A 20,393-nucleotide genomic window follows, 5' to 3' on the forward strand; every position below is an offset into this window, starting at 1 on the left:
CTGACAAACTCATCAGGGTTCTGGATAGAATTTCCGCGTTATTGCCTCAACACCCTCTCGCGAGGGTTCCCGAAGCAGCCTCGGCAGAATAGGCTGTGATAACCTCAGCCCGCCTTATTAAAAACATTCGTATTCAGCCGAAAGTTCTGTCTGACTTTTCTCCTTGGGCGAGGTGGGGCTGGAGTCAGAGATTAAAGCGACGACTGAATAGCGACGGACGCCGGGCTGAAATTTATTGTCCATCCCGATTTGCCCTTGAACTGAGTGGGCGGCACGGTGGCACAGTGGCTTAGCACTGCTGCCTCCACAGCGCCAGGAACCCGGGTTCAATTCTGGCCTCGGGTGGCTGTTTGGGTGGCGTTTGCGCTTTCACCCCATGTCCTCCGGGAGCTCAGGTTTCCTCCCACAGTCCAAAGATGCGCAGCTTAGGTGGATTGGCCGTGCTAAAGTTGCCCCTTGGTTTTCTGATGCACAATCAATGGACACGAAACGTAGGTGAAGTCCGAAACGAAAGGCTTTAATCAGCAAGAAGTGAGCCCGGCAGCAGACGTACAGAAAATGGCCTGGCTGCTGGGGGGACACGGGTTCATATACCCCGCCTCGTAGGCGGAGCTACCTTCCTCTTAGCCAATAGGAATACGGAGAACGCGATACTTGGGCCAGTGGGCAGCGAGCCCCCTGCACCAATGGCAGCTCACATTCCCAGGTACCATAATACCCCTAGTCATACTACCACAGTGTCCAAAGATGTGCGGTGACGAGGGTCGGGTGAGGGAGTGGGCCGAGGCTGGGTGCTCTGTCAGAGGGTTGGTGCTGACTTGATGGACCGAATGGCTTCCTCCGAACTAGGGGAATTCTGTGGTTGTATGAGTGTCTCGCTAGGCCTCTTCAGAAGCTCTTTAAGAGTCGACCACATTGTTGGAGACACATGCCGGCCAGACCAGGGTAAGGTCGGCAGATTTCCTTCCCAAAAGGGACATGATGAGTTTTTGTGACAACCGATAATGGCCATCGTTTAATTCCAGGCTTTTACGGAATTTAAGTGTCACCATCTGCTGTGGTGGGATTCGACCCTGGGTCCCCAGCGAACTACCCTGGGTCTCCGGATTACCAGTCAGGTGACAAGGGCACCCCAAAATTACCAGCCGGCAGCACGGTAGCATGGTGGTTAGCATAAATGCTTCACAGCTCCAGGGTCCCAGGTTCGATTCCCGTCTGGGTCACTGTCTGTGCGGAGTCTGCACGTCCTCCCCGTGTGTGCGTGGGCTTCCTCCGGGCGCTCCGGTTTCCTCCCACAGTCCAAAGATGTGCGGGTTAGGTGGATTGGCCATGCTAAATTGCCCGTAGTGTCCTAAAAGTAAGGTTAAAGGGGGGTTGTTGGGTTACGGGTATAGGGTGGATACGTGGGTTTGAGTAGGGTAATCATTGCTCGGCACAACATCGAGGGCCGAAGGGCCTGTTCTGTGCTGTACTGTTCTATGTTCCATGTTCTAATACCACTACACCACCGCCTCTCTCCGCGGAGTATATTAACTGAAAGCTTTTATTAACAGTTCGTAACTATATACATATTTACAGGAGAGGGGTGGGGCTGACCCTGTCCGAGGTATTTCCACATCTCTGTCCATCTTTAAACTGACCCTGGCCCTGGGTCAGGAAATTGTGTGGGTGGTACTGCACCCCATCACGAAATCGCTCGACGTGGAGAGGCTTTGCTTTAAGACATACCCTATTAATATAACAACTGCACTTTCCACCCAAAGGCATATACCCTCATCGCTGGTTCTCCCGGTGCCTGAGTGGGTTTCAGGTTGACGAACATTCATATCCATCTGTTCACCAGACGAGAGTGCCGTGGCTGAGGCCGCATTTATCGTCCCCTACCTGCGCAGTGTTCTTGAATATTAGAGAGAGCGAGAGAGAGCAAGTATCATGGGTTAATGCCTCCTCTCCCCTCCCCCACACAAATTCACCATGGCAGCCATTAACCGTTTGACATTAATCCTTCTCTGAAATCATATTTTTACATTTCAATGTCCCTCAGAGGATGATTCTCCACCCCCCCCCCCCCCCCCCCCCCCCCCCCCCCCCCCCCCCCACCCCCCCCCCCACCCCCCGGCCGCTTACAGTCATAGCCTGAAGTAATTTTGTCAGCCTGGTAATAAAATCCCCCATTTCTTTCCCAACTCTCTGTCTTTTTACAGAAATGCCTCCGATTCAACCCTGATGCCACGATTTGGGTTGCTAAGCAACAGGTGCTGTGCACGTTGAACGAGAGCCTGAAGGACGTGCTGAACTATGGCTTGTTCCAGCCCGCCACCAACGGGCGCGACGCCAAGTTCCTGAACGAAGAGAAGCTGCTACGAGAATACCCACAGTCCTTTGAGAAGGGGGTGCCTTACCTGGAGGTGGGAATGGGCCACGGGCCACGACGCCCATCGGTTGTTGGGGGGGGGGGAGGGGGGGGAGAGTGGGGGTGGGAAGAAGAGCCGAGGGAGGTTCTGCCCGGCGCCCGGGCCAATATTCATCCCTCAACCAATATCTCTGAAAACCATTTTCCCGTCTGATGCACAATCAATGGACACGGAATGTAGGTGAAGTCCGAACAATAGGCTTTAACACACAAGAAGTGTACCCGGCAGCAGACGGACAGATGAAAGGCCGACTGCCGGGAAGCACGGGTTCTTATATCCTGCCTCGTAGGCAGAGCTACCTACCTCTCAGCCAATTGGCTGAGAGGCACATGACTTACCTGGGCCAATGGGCAGCGAGTCCTCTGCACCAGCGGCAGCTCACACTTCCGGGTACCGTAATACCCCTAGTCGGAGGGCCCCTGAGGGAGTTGGGTGTGAAAGATACCCACAGTTGGGATCAGCCTAAACGAGTCCCCTCTTGTACTTGACAAAGGAAAGCCTGAAATTAGCGTCCCACAAAGAGCCACGAAAATGTTGACCGACTACAAGCTTCCGATGTGAGGTGTCTTTTGGGCAGAAATGTAGTCCTTCTCTGTGTCCCCTTGGGTCAGATTTTGGAAATATTTTGGATTTTTCAGTAAGCAACAGGAATCCTGGATAAATAATGGACGACCGAACTCCTGCACTGCTTCGTGCAGAGAAGTAAACAGCTTATGACTTGACTCCCAATTCCCTGACTTTACCATCCCAGTATAATTGAGGACATCAGAGTCTCCACTCCAGTCCAGGCCACTCCAACCCATCGATATGAGCATCAACAATGGACGTGCCCATGTCGGCTAGTTAGAGAGATGTGTGCTCAATTCGGGAAATTAACTGCATTGAATACGCTGGGCGCCCGCAAACAAAGTAGCCAGTGAGGCTCATCCCACTTTTTACTTTCCTTCACAGTTTCGTTACAAGACGAGAGTTTACAAACAGACAAACCTGGATGAGAAGCAGCTGGGGAAGCTACACACAAAGGTTAGCTTCATTTCGCACAATTGTATTGAGATATGCCATGGTGGGGTACCGGGGGTCAGCTGGGGTGGGGGGGGGGGTTTCAGAGTTAGTCGCTCAGTGAGTTATTGCCGAGGTGCCCTATTGCGCACCTTGTCAATGCTCGCCAGTTTCTCTCTGTCGCCTATTTCATATCTTGGAGCTACGCAGAGATGACACTGGTTTTTATTTGTGTCACAAGTTTTGTTCCTGGTGCTCCAAAATGTCCCTTGGGTTCCAGCTCTTTCATAAGAACTAGGAGCAGGAGTCGGCCATCTGGCCCCTCGGGCCTGCTCCGCCATTCAATGAGATCATGGCTGATCTTTTGTGGACTCAGCTCCACTTCCCCGTACGAACATCAGAACCCTTTATTCTTTTATTCTTCAAAAATCTATCTATCTTTATCTTGAAACATAATGAAGGAGCCTCAACTGCTTCACTGGGCAAGGAATTCCATAGATTCACAACCTTTTGGGTGAAGAAGTTCCTCCTAAACTCAGTCCTAAATCTACTTCCCCTTATTTTGAGGCTATGCCCCCTAGTTCTGCTTTCACCCGCCAGTGGAAACAACATGCCTGTATCTATCCTATCTATTCGCTTCATAATTTTATATGTTTCTATAACATCCCCCCCGCATCCTTCTAAATTTCAACGAGTACAGTCCCAGTCTACTCAACCTCTCCTCGTTATCCAACCCCCTCAACTCTGGGATTAGCCGAGTGAATCTCCTCTGCACATCCTCCAGTGCCAGTATGCCCTTTCTCAGGTAAGGAGACCAAAACTGAACACTATACTCCACGTGTGGCCTCACTAACGTCTTATACAGTTGCAGCATAACCTCCCTCGTCCTAAACTCCTTCACTCTAACAATGAAGAACTAAACTCCATTCATCTGCTTAATCACCTGTTGCACCTGTAAACCAACTTTCGACAGCTTGTTCACTTTTCCCTCAGTCCAGGCCCAGGCTTAACCAATCAAGCACAGTGAGCATCAATAGTAAACGGACTCACAGTCCAGGCCCAGGCTTAACCAATCAAGCACAGTGAGCATCAATAGTAAACGGACTCACACAATGGAGCACTGAACCATCGAACGCCACATTCCCCTCCCCTCTTCCCCCCCCCCCCTCCATCCCCCTGTCCTCTCCTCGCACGCACTGTGTTATTAGTGGGTTTCTCTCCTCCCTTCCTCTCCTGAATCAACCTCCTCCCGTTTGGATACACTTCCTGGGCCTTTGGTCCACTTCCGATAGCTGGTCCTAAGCTGGTTCTCGTGTGCGAGCGGAGATCGGTGGAGAATAACCAACAGTCTCCAGACTGATCGCAGAGGAAAGCAAGGCCGGGCCTGGGGGAGCCAGAACTCGAGAGATGATCGAGCCTAAAGAGAACTGGGCCGAAGGAATGCAGTACAGAGACGGTAGATCAGAAGGGAAGGAGTAAAGGAGCTGAAGGAAAATAATGCCTGATAGGAGGAAGTGGGCCTAAAACAGGGGTGGGCAAACTTTTCCGTGCAAGGGCCACATTCAGAAATTCACAATTTTAAAGGGCCGCATAGTATTAATAGTCCCGGTTGTAACCAATTAGCGTGCGGCATATACCTCAGCGCTTCCCCCGGCGGCATCCTGCCTTTAGCCCTCTATATCTCTACTTTTCAAAAATGGCGCTTCACCCGGTTATGATTCTGGGCGCCTCATATAGAACATATAACAGTACAGCACAAATTAGGCCCTTCGGCCCTCGATGTTGTGCCGAGCAATGATCACCCTACTCAAGTCAACGTATCCACCCTATACCAGTAACCCAACAGCCCCCCACATTAACCATATAAAAAAGAATTTAAAAAAAAATTTTTTTTTTATGACTTGATCTTGGTGGGCTGCATAAAGACCTTTGGCGGGCCGCATGCGGCCCGCGGGCCGTAGTTTGCCCACTCCTGGCCTAAAAGGTGGGCCCTTGAGAGAGTTGGGCCCAAAAGAAGGGCCCATGAGGTAAGTGGGCCGAAATGAGGAAGCCCTTGAGACAGTTGCGCCTACAAGGTGAGCACATGAAGGAGTTGCGCCTGTAAAGGAGGGAGTTGAGCTTAAAAGATAGGCCCATGAGGGAGTTTAGGGCCCATGAGGGCGTTTAGGGCCCATGAGGACGTTTAGGGCCCATGAGGGTGTTTAGGGCCCATGAGGGCGTTTAGGGCCCATGAGGAAGTTTAGGGCCCATGAGGAAGTTTAGGGCCCATGAGGAAGTTTAGGGCCCATGAGGAAGTTTAGGGCCCATGAGGGAGTTTAGGGCCCATGAGGGAGTTTAGGGCCCATGAGGGAGTTTAGGGCCCATGAGGAAGTTTAGGGCCCATGAGGGAGTTTAGGGCCCATGAGGGAGTTTAGGGCCCATGAGGGAGTTTAGTCTAAAGGTTGAGTCCTTGAGAGAGTTAGGCCTGAAACAGTATTAAACCCAAGGGTGTACCTGGAGAGATGGCTGCTCAGTCCTCTGGCCGTTGTCATTGGACAGTCTTTTCTGAAGATACCAAATTGACAGGCCGGATGAGGCTGGTCGACAAGCCAGCCCCACATTATCACGGTCGGAGCACTGTGAGTAACTACTTCATACTCAACCCTGTCTGCCCCAACACAAACTCAACACAAATCCCTGCCTTGGCTCTGACACTCTTGTCAATCACCGATCATAGATTATCATAGAATTTACAGTGCAGAAGGAGGCCATTCAGCCCATCGAGTCTGCACCGGCTCTTGGAAAGAGCACCCTACCCAAGGTCAACACCCCCACCCTATCCCCATAACCCAGTAACCCCACCCAACACTAAGGGCAATTTTGGACACTAAGGGCAATTTATGACGGCCAATCCACCTAACCTGCACATCTTTGGACTGTGGGAGGAAACCGGAGCACCCGGAGGAAACCCACGCACACACGGTGAGGACGTGCAGACTCCGCACAGACAGTGACTCAAGCCGGGAATCGAACCTGGGACCCTGGAGCTCTGAAGCAATTGTGCTAACCACAACGCTACCGTGCTGCCCCAGATTTCAAATGATTAATTGGGTTAACGTTTACTGCTCTTTGTGAGAATGTTCCCCATGTCTGCCACCCTTTGAACGCCCTGGGAAACCTCTCTCCCGATCTCCCTCGGCGAAAGCTCCGCCGTAACTCAGTGTGCGCCCCGGTTTCCCTGAGTGACGGAGCTCGTGTGTTCCCATTCTAACCCAGGGTCTGAGTTCCCAGCTGCAGGCTGACACTCTGTGGGTGTAGCTACGCTGCCGGGACTGCGCACTGGGGGAGGGCTGCAGTGCTGAACCGGCGGTCCGTGGGTATCAGACAAAGCTGAGGCCCTACCTACTCTTGCAGGTACACGCACAGGGTTCCTGCTTCGAAGAAAAGGGGGTGAATGGGCCTGGCCAATAATTAACCCTCAACCAGCAACCCATAGAACATGGAAAAATACAGCACAGAACAGGCCCTTCGGCCCACGATGTGCCGAACTTTTGTCCTAGATTAAGAAGAAATTAATCTACACCCCATCAATCCATGTACCTATCCAATAGCCGCTTGAAGGTCCTGAATGTTTCCGACTCTACTACTTCCACAGGCAGTGCATTCCATGCCCCCACTACTCTCTGGGTAAAGAACATACCTCTGACATCCCCCCCCTATATCTTCCACCATTCACCTTAAATTTATGTCCCCTTGTAATGGTTTGTTCCACCCAGGCAAAAAGTCTTCTACTGTCTATCTATTCCTCTGATCATCTTATAAACCTTCATCTAGTCCCCCCTGGTTTAGCTCACAAGGCTAAATCGCTGGCTTATAAAGCAGACCAAGCAGGCCAGCAGCACGGTTCGATTCCCGTACCAGCCTCCCCGGACAGGCGCCGGAATGTGGCGACTAGGGGCTTTTCACAGTAACTTCATTGAACCCTACTCGTGACAATAAAGCGATTTTCATTTTCATTTCATCCTTCTCCGTTCTAATGAGAAAAGGCCCAGCACCCTCAACCTTTCCTCGTAAGCCCTACTCCTCCATAATAAATGGTTCTATCATTATCGCCTTGCTGTCTGTGGGAGCTTGCTGTGCACAAATTGGCTGTCAGATCTCCCACAGTGCAACAGTTACCTACACTCAAAAGTACTTAATTGGCTGTTTTGTGAGGATGATAAAGGCCAATGTGATGCCTTGATGGATTCCCCCCCCCCCCAAAAAAAATCGGGCTGCCCAGAGCACCCACCCCTGGCACTGTGCCAACCTTTGCCGGCGGACCAGCATTTATTGCCCATCCCTAGTTGCCTTTGGCAAGGTGGTGGTGAGCTGCCTTCCTGAGGCCGCCACAGTCCCTGTTAGGGAGGATGTTGCCCCAGCGACAGTGAAGGAGCGGCCGATATATTTCCCAGTCAGGGTGGTGAGTGACTTGGAGGGGGAACCTCCAGGTGGTGGGGTTCCCAGGTATCTGCTTCCTTTGTCCTTCTAGACGGTAGCGGTCGTGGGTTTGGAAGGTGTTGCCTGAGGAACAGCGCATCTTGTGGATGGTACACACGGCTGCCACTGTGCGTCGGTGGTGGAGGGTTTGAATGTTTGTGCAAGGGGGGAGCAATCGAGCGGGGCTGCTTTGTCCTGGATGGTGTTGAGCTTCTTGAGTGTTGCTGGAGCTGCGCTCGTCCAGGCGAGTCATCACACTCCTGACTTGGGCCTTCTAGATGGTGGACAGACTTGGGGGGGGGGGGGGGGGGGGGGGTCAGGAGGTGAGTCACTCGCTGCAGGATTCCTAGCCTTTGGCCTGCTCTGGTAGCCACAGTATTTCTATGGCTAGTCCAGTTCAGTTTCTGCTCAATGGTAGCCCATAGAATGCATAGAGTCCCCCACAGTGCAGAAGGAGGCCATTCGGCCCATCGAGTCCGCACTCACCTCCTGAAAGAGCACCCTGCCCAGGCCCTCTCCCCTGCCCTATATCCCCGTTGATCATGGCCAATCCGCCCAACCTGCCCACCTTTGGGACTGTGGGAGGAAACCCAAGTGGAGACAAGGAGATGGTATCAACTCCACACAGACAGTCGCTCGAGGCCGGGATTGAACCTGGGCGCTGTGAAGCAGCAGTGCTAACCTCTGTGCCAACGTGATGACCCCCCCCCCCCCCCCAGGATGTTGATGGCTAATCGCGCCTTTACCTTGTGTACCCCAGGGAACCAGGCCTCCTAATCTTTGTCCTGGTGAGATTCTGCTGAATCTGTGCTGCAATGTCGAACCCAGAGTACCCATTCCAAATGTGCGCGGCCCAGGAAGACCGACAGTGCGGCACCAGCCTGCCAAATGTCCCACAGCCAGGTTTTAAAAAACTCCTGACTCTGCAAAAGTTCAGTGAGGTGGAATTAGTCAGATTCCTGGGTGGATGTTCTAAACGTGCTCCAAAGGAATCGGCCAGTTGTTAGTGTATAAATAGTGACCAGTCAAATGCTGCCCTTCCTCTACCCTCATCATCAGGGTCCCAAGACATGAAAAAATTATTATTTTCAACAAAAAATGGTGGTTTGATCCGAGCAGGTTTAAATAATTCTCTTTGAAGTGCGTACATGCTGGCAACACTAAAACAAATTGAACTTCTCCTCACGATTCGCTTTCTGTGCAGGCCCCACTGCGCCATTCTCTGATCTCTTTCTTTCTCAATCGCTCTCTCTCCTAAATATAACAGACTACGGGCAAGGAGCGGAGCAGGGGGGTTAGTTCAGGATTGATACAGGGCCATGGGGAGAGAGCAGCACAGTGGGACAGGGCTACGGCCAGAGAGTGGAGCCGTGGGACTAATTTGGGATTGATACTGGGCAACGGGGAAAGAGGGGCTAGGTCAACACTTACACAGGGCGATGGGGTGAGTGCGGGGAAATGGGGAGAGAGCGGGGCAATGGGTGGAGCGTGGGGCAATGGGGGGAATGTGGGTCAATGGGGGGGGGAGTGTGGGGCAGTGGGCAGAGCATCAGGCATTGGGGGAGAGCACGGGGCATTGGGGGAGTGGAGGGCAGTGGGGAGAGCACGGGGCATTGGGGGAGTGGGGGGCAGTGGGTGAGCAGAGGGCAATGGGGCGGGCTTGTGGCAATGGGGGGAGAGTGGGGCAATGGGGGGAGTGTGGGGCAATGGGGGGAGTGTGGGGCAATGGGGGGAGTGTGGGGCAATGGGGGGAGTGTGGGGCAGTGGGGGGAGTGTGGGGCAATGGGGGAGTGTGGGGCAATGGGGGGAGTGTGGGGCAATGGGGGAGTGTGGGGCAATGGGGGAGTGTGGGGCAATGGGGGAATGTGGGTCAATGGGGGGGAGTGTGGGGCAATGGGGGGAGTGTGGGGCAGTGGGGAGAGTGTGGGGCAGTGGGGGGAGAGTGGGGCATTGGGGGGAGTGTGGGGCAATGGGGGGAGTGTGGGGGCAGTGGGAGAGTGTGGGGCAGTGGGGAGAGTGTGGGGCATTGGGGGGAGTGTGGGGCAATGCGGGGAATGTGGGGCAATGGGGGGGAATGTGGGGCACTGGGGGGAGAGTGTGGGGCAGTGGGGGGAGTGTGGGGCAATGGGGGGTGGGGGGCAGTGGGAGGGTGGGGGCAGTGGGAGAGTGTGGGGCAGTGGGAGGGTGGGGGGCAGTGGGAGGGTGGGGGCAGTGGGAGAGTGTGGGGCAGTGGGGGGAGTGTGGGGCAATGGGGGGAGTGTGGGGCAATGGGGGGAATGTGGGGCAATGGGGGGAATGTGGGGCACTGGGGGGAGAGTGTGGGGCAGTGGGGGGAGTGTGGGGCAATGGGGGCAGTGGGGGGCAATGGGAGGGTGTGGGGCAGTGGGGGGCAATGGGAGGGTGTGGGGGGCAATGGGAGGGTGTGGGGCAGTGGGGGGCAATGGGAGGGTGTGGGGCAGTGGGGGCAATGGGAGGGTGTGGGGCAGTGGGGGGCAATGGGAGGGTGTGGGGCAGTGGGGGGCAGTGGGAGGGTGTGGGGCAGTGGGGGGCAATGGGAGGGTGTGGGGCAGTGGGGGGCAATGGGAGGGTGTGGGGCAGGGGTGAATTATAGGACGAGACCTTAGCATCTTAGTCTATGCTTCATGTGCAATCACCCTGCCCGACCCGGACACCCCTCATCCAACTGGAGCTAACCCAAGGGGTGAAAGTTCACAGGCTGAACCACTGCACGCCCCCCCCCCCCCCCCCCCCCCCCCCGGCCCCCCCCAGCCCTCCTTCCTCCGGAATATGTGTTTGTTTAAAGTAATAATTTCTCTTTTTTTACAGGCCAGCTTGAAGAAGTTTTTCGAATATGTCCAACATGGCTCAGTCGAGAAGATGCTTAAACTCTTGGATAAAGGGCTGGATCCGAACTATCACGATACAGAAACTGGTGGTAAAGTCCCCAGGCTTCCTGGAGCCTCAGGTCTGATGCTTGGGCTGTGGTGGGGGGAGGTAGGGGGGGATGAAGGATGGGAAAGGGGAGATGGAGGAGGGAGAGTGAGGGTTTGCGAAGGTGGTGACACAGTCCCCAAAGGTCTTGACGCTCCACAAGGGCTCTAGGAACGAGAGTTATTTCGGAGTGTTGCGCATATGGCCGCAGACTAACTATCATGGCTGGACATTTGACCAGTTTCGTTCTGTATCCTGCTCCGGGGCCTCCACTCTGGTGGGACCTCTTGTGGCAGATTCGACGCAGCCAAAAGCCCATTGAACCTCGGAGGGACCTGATGGTGGGCAGGAATCCTTCCATCCCACCTCTTGTCTCAACAGTTCCCGGTGTCGCTGAGGCAACTGACACCTTCAGGAGAGGAAACAAGCTCCAGTCGCGGGTGGGGATGTGAGGCGAACCGGATGAGGGGGTGAGGGAGGAGAGGTGGGTGGGGGAGGGGAGGTGGGTGAGGGAGGGGAGGTGGGTGAGGGAGGGGAGGTGGGTGGGGGAGGGGAGGTGGGGGGGGGAGGGGAGGTGGGTGTGGGAGGGGAGGTGGGTGAGGGAGGGGAGATGGGTGGGGGAGGGGAGGTGGGTGAGGGAGGGGAGGTGGGTGCGGGAGGGAGGTGGGTGCGGGAGGGGAGGTGGGGTGACGGAGGGGAGGTGGGTGGGGGAGTGGAGGTGGGGGAGGGAGGGGATGTGGGTGAGGGAGGGGAGGTGGGTGCGGGAGGGGAGGTGGGTGCGGGAGGGGAGGTGGGTGGGGGAGGGGATTGTGGGTTGAGGAGGGGAGGGTGGGTGAGGGAGAGGGGAGGTGGGTGAGGTGAAGGGAGGTGGTTGGGGAGGGGAGGTGGGTGTGGGGAGGGGGAGGGTGAGGTGGGTGCGGGAGGGGAGGTGGGTGAGGGAGAGGAGGTGGGTGAGGGAGGGGAGGTGGGTGCCGGCGAGGGAGAGGGGTGGGGGAGGGATGTGGGTGAGGGAGGGGAGGTGGGTGAGGGAGGGGAGGTGGGTGCGGGAGGGGAGGTGGGTGGGGGAGGGGATGGTGGGTGGGGGAGGAGGAGGGAGGTGGATGCGGGCGGGGAGAGTGGGTGCGGGATGAGGAGGTAGGGAGGGAGGGGAGGGACGGTGGGTGCGGAGCGGGAGGTGGATGCGGGGGAGGGAGGTGGGTGAGGGAGGGGAGGTGGGTGAGGACTGGGGACGTGGGTGGGGCGAGGGGAGGTGGGTGGGGAGGGGAGGGTGGGTGGGGGAGGGGAGGGTGGGTTGTGGGAGGGGAGGTGGGTGAGGGAGGGGAGATGGGTGGGGGAGGGGAGGTGGGTGAGGGAGGGGAGGTGGGTGCGGGAGGGGAGGTGGGTGCGGGAGGGGAGGTGGGTGACGGAGGGGAGGTGGGTGGGGGAGTGGAGGTGGGGGAGGGAGGGGATGTGGGTGAGGGAGGGGAGGTGGGTGAGGGAGGGGAGGTGGGTGCGGGAGGGGGTGGGTGGGGGAGGGGATGTGGGTGAGGAGGGGAGGTGGGTGAGGGAGGGGAGGTGGGTGGTGAGGGAGGGGAGGTGGGTGGGGAGGGGAGGTGGGTGGGGGAGGGGAGGGAGGTGGGTGCGGGAGGGGAGGTGGGTGAGGGAGAGGAGGTGGGTGCGGGAGGGGAGGTGGGTGCGGGAGGGGAGGTGGGTGGGGGAGGGGATGTGGGTGAGGGAGGGGAGGTGGGTGAGGGAGGGGAGGTGGGTGCGGGAGGGGAGGTGGGTGGGGGAGGGGAGGTGGGTGGGGGAGGGGAGGGGAGGTGGGTGCGGGAGGGGAGGTGGGTGAGGGAGAGGAGGTAGGGAGGGGAGGGGAGGTGGGTGCGGGAGGGGAGGTGGATGCGGGAGGGGAGGTGGGTGAGGGAGGGAGGTGGGTGAGGGAGGGGACGTGGGTGGGGGAGGGGAGGTGGGTGAGGGAGGGGAGGTGGGTGCGGCAGGGGAGGTGGGTGGGGGAGGGGAGGTGGCTGAGGGAGGGGAGGTGGCTGCGGTAGGGGAGGTGGGTGGGGGAGGGGAGGTGGGTGAGGGAGGGGAGGTGGGTGCGGGAGGGGTGGGTGAGGGAGGGAGGTGGTGTGGGAGGGGAGGTGGGTGAGGGAGGGGAGGTGGGTGAGGGAGGGGAGGTGGGTGAGGGAGGGGAGGTGGGTGGGGGAGGGCAGGTGGGTGCGGGAGGGGAGGTGGGTGAGGGAGGGAGGTGGGTGGGGGAGGGGAGGTGGGTGGGGGAGGGAGGTGGGTGAGGGAGGGAGGTGGGTGAGGGAGGGGAGGTGGGTGGGGGAGGGGAGGTGGGTGAGGGAGGGGAGGTGGGTGAGGGAGGGGAGGTGGGTGAGGGAGGGAGGTGGGTGGGGGAGGGAGGTGGGTGGGGGAGGGGAGGTGGGTGAGGGACGGGAGGTGGGTGGGGGAGGGAGGTGGGTGCGGGAGGGGAGGTGGGTGCGGGAGGGGAGGTGGGTGGGGGAGGGGAGGTGGGTGGGGGAGGGGAGGTGGGTGAGGGAGGTGATGTGGGTGAGGGAGGGGATGTGGATTGCGGGGGGAGGGGAGGTGGGTGCGGGAGGGGAGGTGGGTGCGGGGAGGGGAGGTGGGTGGGGGAGGGGAGGTGGGTGGGGGAGGGGAGGTGGGTGCGGGAGGGGAGGTGGGTGCGGGAGGGGAGGTGGGTGGGGGAGGGGAGGTGGGTGGGGGAGGGGAGGTGGGTGGGGGAGGGGAGGTGGGTGAGGGAGGGGAGGTGGGTGCGGGAGGGGAGGTGGGTGAGGGAGGGGAGGTGGTTGAGGGAGGGGAGGTGGGTGGGGGAGGGGAGGTGGGTGAGGGAGGGGAGGTGGGTGAGGGAGGGGAGGTGGGTGCGGGAGGGGAGGTGGGTGGGGGAGGGGAGGTGGGTGGGGGAGGGGAGGTGGGTGAGGGGAGGTGGGTGAGGGAGGGGAGGTGGGTGAGGGAGGGGAGGTGGGTGCGGGAGGGGAGGCGGGTGCGAGAGGGGAGGTGGGTGAGGGAGGGGTGGGTGCAGGGGGGAGGTGGGTGAGGGAGGGGAGGTGGGGGAGGGGAGGTGGATGCGGGAGGGGAGGTGGGTGGGGGAGGGGAGGTGGGTGAGGGAGGGGAGGTGGGGAGGGGAGGTGGATGCGGGAGGGGAGGTGGGTGAGGGAGGGGAGGTAGGGGAGGGGAGGTGGATGCGGGAGGGGAGGTGGGTAAGGGAGGGGAGGTGGGTGCGGGAGGGGAGGTGGGTGAGGGAGGGGGAGGTGGGTGGGGGAGGGGAGGTGGGTGGGGGAGGGGAGGTGGGTGGGGGAGGGGAGGTGGGTGAGGGAGGGGAGGTGGGTGAGGGAGGGGAGGTGGGTGGGGGAGGGGAGGTGGGTGGGGGAGGGGAGGTGGGTGCGGGAGGGGAGGGGGGAGGGGAGGTGGATGCGGGAGGGGAGGTGGGTGCGGGAGGGGAGGTGGGTGCGGGAGGGGAGGTGGGTGGGGGAGGGGTGGGTGGGTGAGGGGAGGTGGGTGAAGGAGGGGAGGTGGATTGGGGAGGGGAGGTGGATGCGGATGGGGAGGTGGGTGCGGGAGGGGAGATGGATGCGGGAGGGGAGGTGGGTGAGGGAGGGGAGGTGGGTGAGGGAGGGAAGGTGGGTGCGGGAGGGGAGGTCGGTGAGGGAGGGGAGGTGGGTGAGGGAGGGGAGGTGTGTGCGGGAGGGGAGGTCGGTGAGGGAGGGGGAGGGTTGGTCTTTGAACCCTTCGGTTTGAGGAGCAGGAAGTGCCCAGCGCTGGCCTTTGTTGTTCTGTGTAAAGATTACGATCGCAACGCTCGGAATAAACTCAGATTTAGATTGATTGTCACCGAGGTACAGTGAAAAGTAAACTTTCCAATTTGCCCCACAGAAGTGCCATTGACTCTATCCGCGCAGCTGGAGAACTGCTCAGATGTGATCCGTGTGTTGTGTCTGGGAGGCGCACACATTGACTTTCGAGCACGAGATGGCATGACCGCGCTCCACAAAGCCGCAATCACCAGGAATTACAATGGAGTCTTGGTAACTATGGAGCTGGAGAGGGGGGAAATCTAGAATGTGTTACCCCACCCCCCAAAAAAATCCCCAAATCGTAATGCCTAAATCACTCAGAACAACTTCAGACCACGGACCCGCTCTTCCAACTTGACCCCCTTTTAATACAATTGTCTGATTGCCCCCCCCCCACCCACAGGTTCTTAAGTTTTGCTTTCACGGAACGCTGACCCGTGTTCTGCTATTAATACATCCCGCTGTCTTACCTTAATGCTGGTGTCAGCTCCTTCTTCAGTCTTAAACATGAACCCTCCCCTTGTCCTGTGCCCATGACATCTTTGTCAAGTCTGTCTTAGCTCCCACCTATTGCTGACCATCTATTTGGCTCCATCTGCTCTACCCCCTCTTAAACAGGATAAAATTCATCACTCTCCCTCTCTTCAACTCTGAAGAAGAGGCATCTGCCCTCTAAGTGTTAACGTCGTTTCTCTCGCCACAGATGCTACCAGACTTTCCATAATTTTCTGTTTTCGTTATGAATAAATTAGGCTTGCGATATATATGCATACGCGGGGAACCCGTCCTCTGCAGACAAAAGGGACATGTCCAGGCCCTGCACCTTTAATTAAACAAAAGTCTCGGGGCAATGGTTCCCTGGTGTATTCTCCATGTGAATGCCTCGACCAATCAGAGTCAACTTGCCGACCCCTTTTCCTGTGCAGCAGAAAATGTTGGTCCCTTTGAAATTTGGTATTCTTGTGTCTGTCCTGATGAATGCAAGGTACAAAGTCACAAGACCTTGCATCTCGCTGTCTGGCTCACCATCGAAACGCATCACACGGTACTGAACTGAACGGTACTGAACTGGCCTGCGTGCCTTGAAAATACAAAATAAATCCATATTTCGGATGAGATGTTAGACTAATGCCCTCTCAGGTAAACGCAACCAAAAAGAAAAAAAATCCCACAGCCGCCATTTCGAACATGGGCAAGGAGGGTTGGAGAGGGGTGGTGGGGGCACGGTTTCTCCCTGGCGCCCTGGCCAATATTTATCCCCCAGATCAATATCACGAAAGAAACAGATTGCGCGACGTCGCCGTCAGATTCCTGTTTTTGGAATCTTGCTGTGCACAAATTAGCCGCCGCGTCTCCTACGTTACGACAGCGGCTAAACATCAGAAGTTATTTCGCGGGCAGCAAAGTGTTTTTGCCGCTCAAAGTGAAGTCTCGTCTCAGTTCCTCTTTGCAGAGAAGGAAGGCATTCGGCCCATGCGATTGGTCGCTTCTCCCGCTCTATTCCCATAGACCATCCAAGAGCCCATCCAATCGCCTTTTGAAATCAGTGAGTGTCTCCACTCTCACCACTCTCGCGGGTATCGAGCTCCGAGTGCTTCTAATCTGTGTCTCAGACTATGAAGCCGCTAAGTGTTAATTATTGCTTGATGGTATTACGATTCTGGACCACACCCCAACAGTGTCTAGGATACTGGATCGAGTCCCCAATATCAAAATAGAGATATGGGTATATTGGAACAAACTTTATTACCAACACAGGGCGCGATTCTCCCAAACGGGAGAAATCGTAAGGCTGGCGTCAAACCCGGGCGGGTTTGACGCCAGCGCGCCCCTTCCCGACCGGGAACCGATTCTGGTCCCTGGTTGGGGCTAGCAGCCCGACGCCGCAAGCTCTGGCATCACGGGCTTAACGAATTTCGTTAAGCCCGCTTGCCGGAGTTAGCGCCGGCTGACGCGTCATATGACGTCAGCCGCGCATGCGCGGATTGGAAGACTCCAACCCGCACATGCGCGGATGACGTCATCGCGTATTTGCGCGAAACCCGCGCATGCGCGGGCCGGGATACCCCTCAGCCGCCCCACGAATGGATACTGCGGGGCGGCGGAAGGAGAAATAGTGCGCGGGCATCGGGCCCGCTGCCCGCGATCGGTGCCCACCGATCGCGGGCCCATGGCACCCTTGGCACGGCCGTGGTACTGCCGTGCCAATCGGTGCCATGGTTATAAAAAGCGAGTTGTTCCCGCCGTTTTTACGAACGGCCAGACCAGGTGTGTTTGCCGTTCGTAAAAACAGCGTAAAGGGCTGGGACTTCGGCCCATCTATCAGCTGTGAATCGCTGCCGGCCGTAAAAAATCGGCGGCAGCGATTCGTGTCGGGAGTTGGGCGGGGGGGGGGGGGAGAATAGCGGGAGGGCGGGAAAAATGTCGGGAAGGCCCTCCCGCTATTCTCCGAACCGTCGTGGGGGGCGGAGAATCGCGCCCACAGTATTAAAATATCTTTAACATCGCACGAGAAAATAACTTACAATTTCCCCTTAAACAATGATTATCGATACAGTAACGTAATGAACCTTAACTGCTATCTTTATTCCCACTCAAACAACAAAACCATCTCAGCTCTCAATCCACTTTTAAATACAGTTAGCAGGCTCAGGATTACTTGCTGCCCAGAGATGCCTTGGACACGCCACTTTGAGAAAGAGAGGTCTTTTGAGACTGCTTGAGAGCAGAGACCTGACCCCCGTCGGAATAATTCCGAATCTCTGACTGTTTTTCTTCATAAACCTTCTCAGCTCCAAACCTTCCAGCAAAAGACTAGCCCTGAAAACCTCAAAAAACCCCTGCCGCCTCCCAATAATTACGTATTATTAAGCTGAACACAATGGCCGGGATTCTCCGCCGGCGGGATTCTCCATTATGCCGGCGCCCGGGGGTTTCCCGATGGCGTGGGGCTGCCCCACACTGGGAAACCCCATTGGCCGGCTGGCGAAATGGAGAACCCCGCCGGCCGGTCGGGGGAGAGGTGAGGCGGAGAATCCCGGCCAATATCTCTAATTGACCACTCGCAGGGAACCTTCTTAATATAAACAAAAGTCCACGAGCCCAAGCTTTTACGATGCTTTAATTGCATATTTGACCCTAAAAGCTCGGCTGGCTTTCAAACCAGGATTTTTGTAAACGTGACCGCAGCAGTCACACGCACATACTGAACCCTTACTGCACCAAACACATAAAAATATCTGAAATCCCTGCATTCATCACAATGACCTCTCTGACTGCCCGAGCTTTAGAACATAGAACATTACAGCGCAGTACAGGCCCTTCGGCCCTCGATGTTGCGCCGACCTGTGAAACCCCTCTAAAGCCCATCTACACTATTCCCTTATCGTTCATATGTCTATCCAATGACCATTTGAATGCCCTTAGTGTTGGCGAGTCCACTACTGTTGCAGGCAGGGCATTCCACGCCCTTACTACTCTCTGAGTAAAGAACCTACCTCTGGCATCTGTCCTATATCTATCTCCCCTCAATTTAAAGCTATGTCCCCTCGTGCTGGACAGCACCATCCGAGGAAAAAGGCTCTCACTGTCCACCCTATCTAATCCTCTGATCATCTTGTATGTCTCAATTAAGTCACCTCTTAATCTTCTTCTCTCTAACGAAAACAGCCTTAAGTCCCTCAGCCTTTCCTCATAAGATCTTCCCTCCATACCAGGCAACATCCTGGTAAATCTCCTCTGCACCCTTTCCAATACTTCCACATCCTTCCTACAATTCGGCGACCAGAACTGCACGCAATACTCCAAATGCGGCCACACCAGAGTTTTGTACAACTGCAACATGACCTCATGGCTCCGAAACTCAATCCCTCTACCAATAAAAGCTAACACACCGTACACCTTCTTAACAACCCTCTCAACCTGGGTGGCAACTTTCAGGGATCTACGGACATGGACACCGAGATCTCTCTGCTCGTCCACACTACCAAGAATCTTACCATTAGCCCAGTATTCTGTCTTCCTGTTAGTCCTTCCAAAATGAATCACCTCACACTTTTCTGCATTAAACTCCATTTGCCACCTGTCAGCCCAGCTCTGTCTATGTCCCTCTGTAACTTGTAACATCCTTCCGCACTGTCCACAACTCCACCGACTTTAGTGTCATCTGCAAATTTACTCACCCATCCTTCTACGCCCTCCTCCAGGTCATTTATAAAAATGACATACAGCAGTGGCCCCAAAACAGATCCTTGTGGTACACCACTCGTAACTGGGCTCCAGTGGGCGAAGGCACATTGTTGGGGTCTCAGTGGAAGGAATTTAATTCAGCCTCTAGCCAGGTCATCCCTGGCTTGTGGCGACGTTCCCGACTATTCCAGAAGGGTGATGTGAGAGGGGGGAGAATCCCAGAAGAGTAAATGGGATGGGGACCACACCCTGGTCAGGCACGATCTCATCGAATGGCGGCGGTGCAGGCTCGAGGGGCCGAATGGCCTGCTCCTGCTCCCACGTTCTGAAAAGCGGGGTTGGTGGAATTCACTGATTGATGAGGCAGCGTCCACTGGTGATGTTTAGGAATGTCACCTTTCGTTGTTTTTTTTTCTCCCCCCCCCCCACCTTCCTTCCTTCCCCAGACGCTGCTGGAGTTAGGAGCCTCCCCGAATTACAAGGACCGCCGCGCGCTGACGCCGCTGTACCACACGGCCATCGTAGGCGGAGACAGCAGCTGCTGCGAACTCTTGCTGTACAGCCGAGCTCAGATAGGCTTCGCCGATGAGAATGGCTGGCAAGAAATTCACCAGGTAGGCGGCAAATATTCCGATCCGGGACCCCCACCCTGCCCGACTGTGAACCTCTCCGACTCCGGCGTCCCATCGTCTCCATTTAATCGTTCACGGGATTTAAGCGTCGCAGGGCAGGCCAGCATTGATCAGCCAGCCCCCGTGACCCAGGCTAACGTCCTGGGAGGGAACAGAGCTTCAAATTTAAACCCAATGGATAAAGCTGGAATTATTATGCTCATCACAGTAGTGGTGACCACGGCAACCATCAGCGATTGCCGTAAAAAACAATCTGGTTCACTAATGCCCCTTGAGGAAGGAAAATCTGCTGTCCTTTTTTGTTCAAATGTATTTTATTACAAACATGTAGCAAAGCACCCCGGGAAACATACTTCCCAACAATCAACTGTACAGTCTGTATAGATTTTCCCCCTTTTTCATCCTGCCACCCCTCCCCCTCACACCCCTACGACGAACAGCTCCTCAAACACGGTCACAGACATCCCCCCCCACCTTTTCTCAAACCCCCCTGCTGAGCCCCTTAACTCATACTTTATCTTCTCTAACCGCAGGAAGTCGTACAGGTCACTCAGCCGTGCCGCTACCCCCGGCGGCGATGCCGACCGCCACTCCAGCAAAATTCGCCGCCGTGCAATCATGAGAGGCGAAGGCCACGACATCGGCCTCCCTCCTCTCCACGAGCTCCGGCTTCTCTGAGACCCCAAATATCGCCACCAAAAGGGGGTCCGGATCCACTTCCTCCTCCACTATCCTGGCTGAGGCGGCGAACGCTCCCGCCCCGAATCTTCCCAATTTGGAAATCTGCCGTCCTTACCCGGTCTGGCCTACACGTGACTCCAGACCCTCAGCGACGCGGTTGACTCGTAACCTGCCCCCTCTGAAATGGCCGAGCAAGGACGGGCAGCAAATGCTGGGCCTTTCCAACCACAGCCAAATTCCTCGGAAGAGTAGAAGATAAGGCCGCGCAACGTCCCGCGGTTGGCGTTGCTCACCCGCTG

The 20,393-nt window shown here is 56.6% G+C and overlaps 1 protein-coding gene across 1 annotated transcript in view; it reads left to right on the plus strand.

The window, feature by feature from the left end:
• The window catches only part of shank1 (SH3 and multiple ankyrin repeat domains 1), a 194,947-nt gene that overhangs the window by 25,563 nt on the left and 148,991 nt on the right, over positions 1-20,393 (plus strand). Inside the window, 5 exon segments of the mRNA XM_038783965.1 lie at positions 2,205-2,408; positions 3,366-3,437; positions 10,698-10,806; positions 14,673-14,824; positions 19,228-19,395. Of these exon segments, the coding sequence (XP_038639893.1) occupies positions 2,205-2,408; positions 3,366-3,437; positions 10,698-10,806; positions 14,673-14,824; positions 19,228-19,395 (705 nt within the window).

Source organism: Scyliorhinus canicula, chromosome 23 (genome assembly GCF_902713615.1).
Source record: "Scyliorhinus canicula chromosome 23, sScyCan1.1, whole genome shotgun sequence".
In the NCBI taxonomy this organism is placed as follows: domain Eukaryota; kingdom Metazoa; phylum Chordata; class Chondrichthyes; order Carcharhiniformes; family Scyliorhinidae; genus Scyliorhinus; species Scyliorhinus canicula.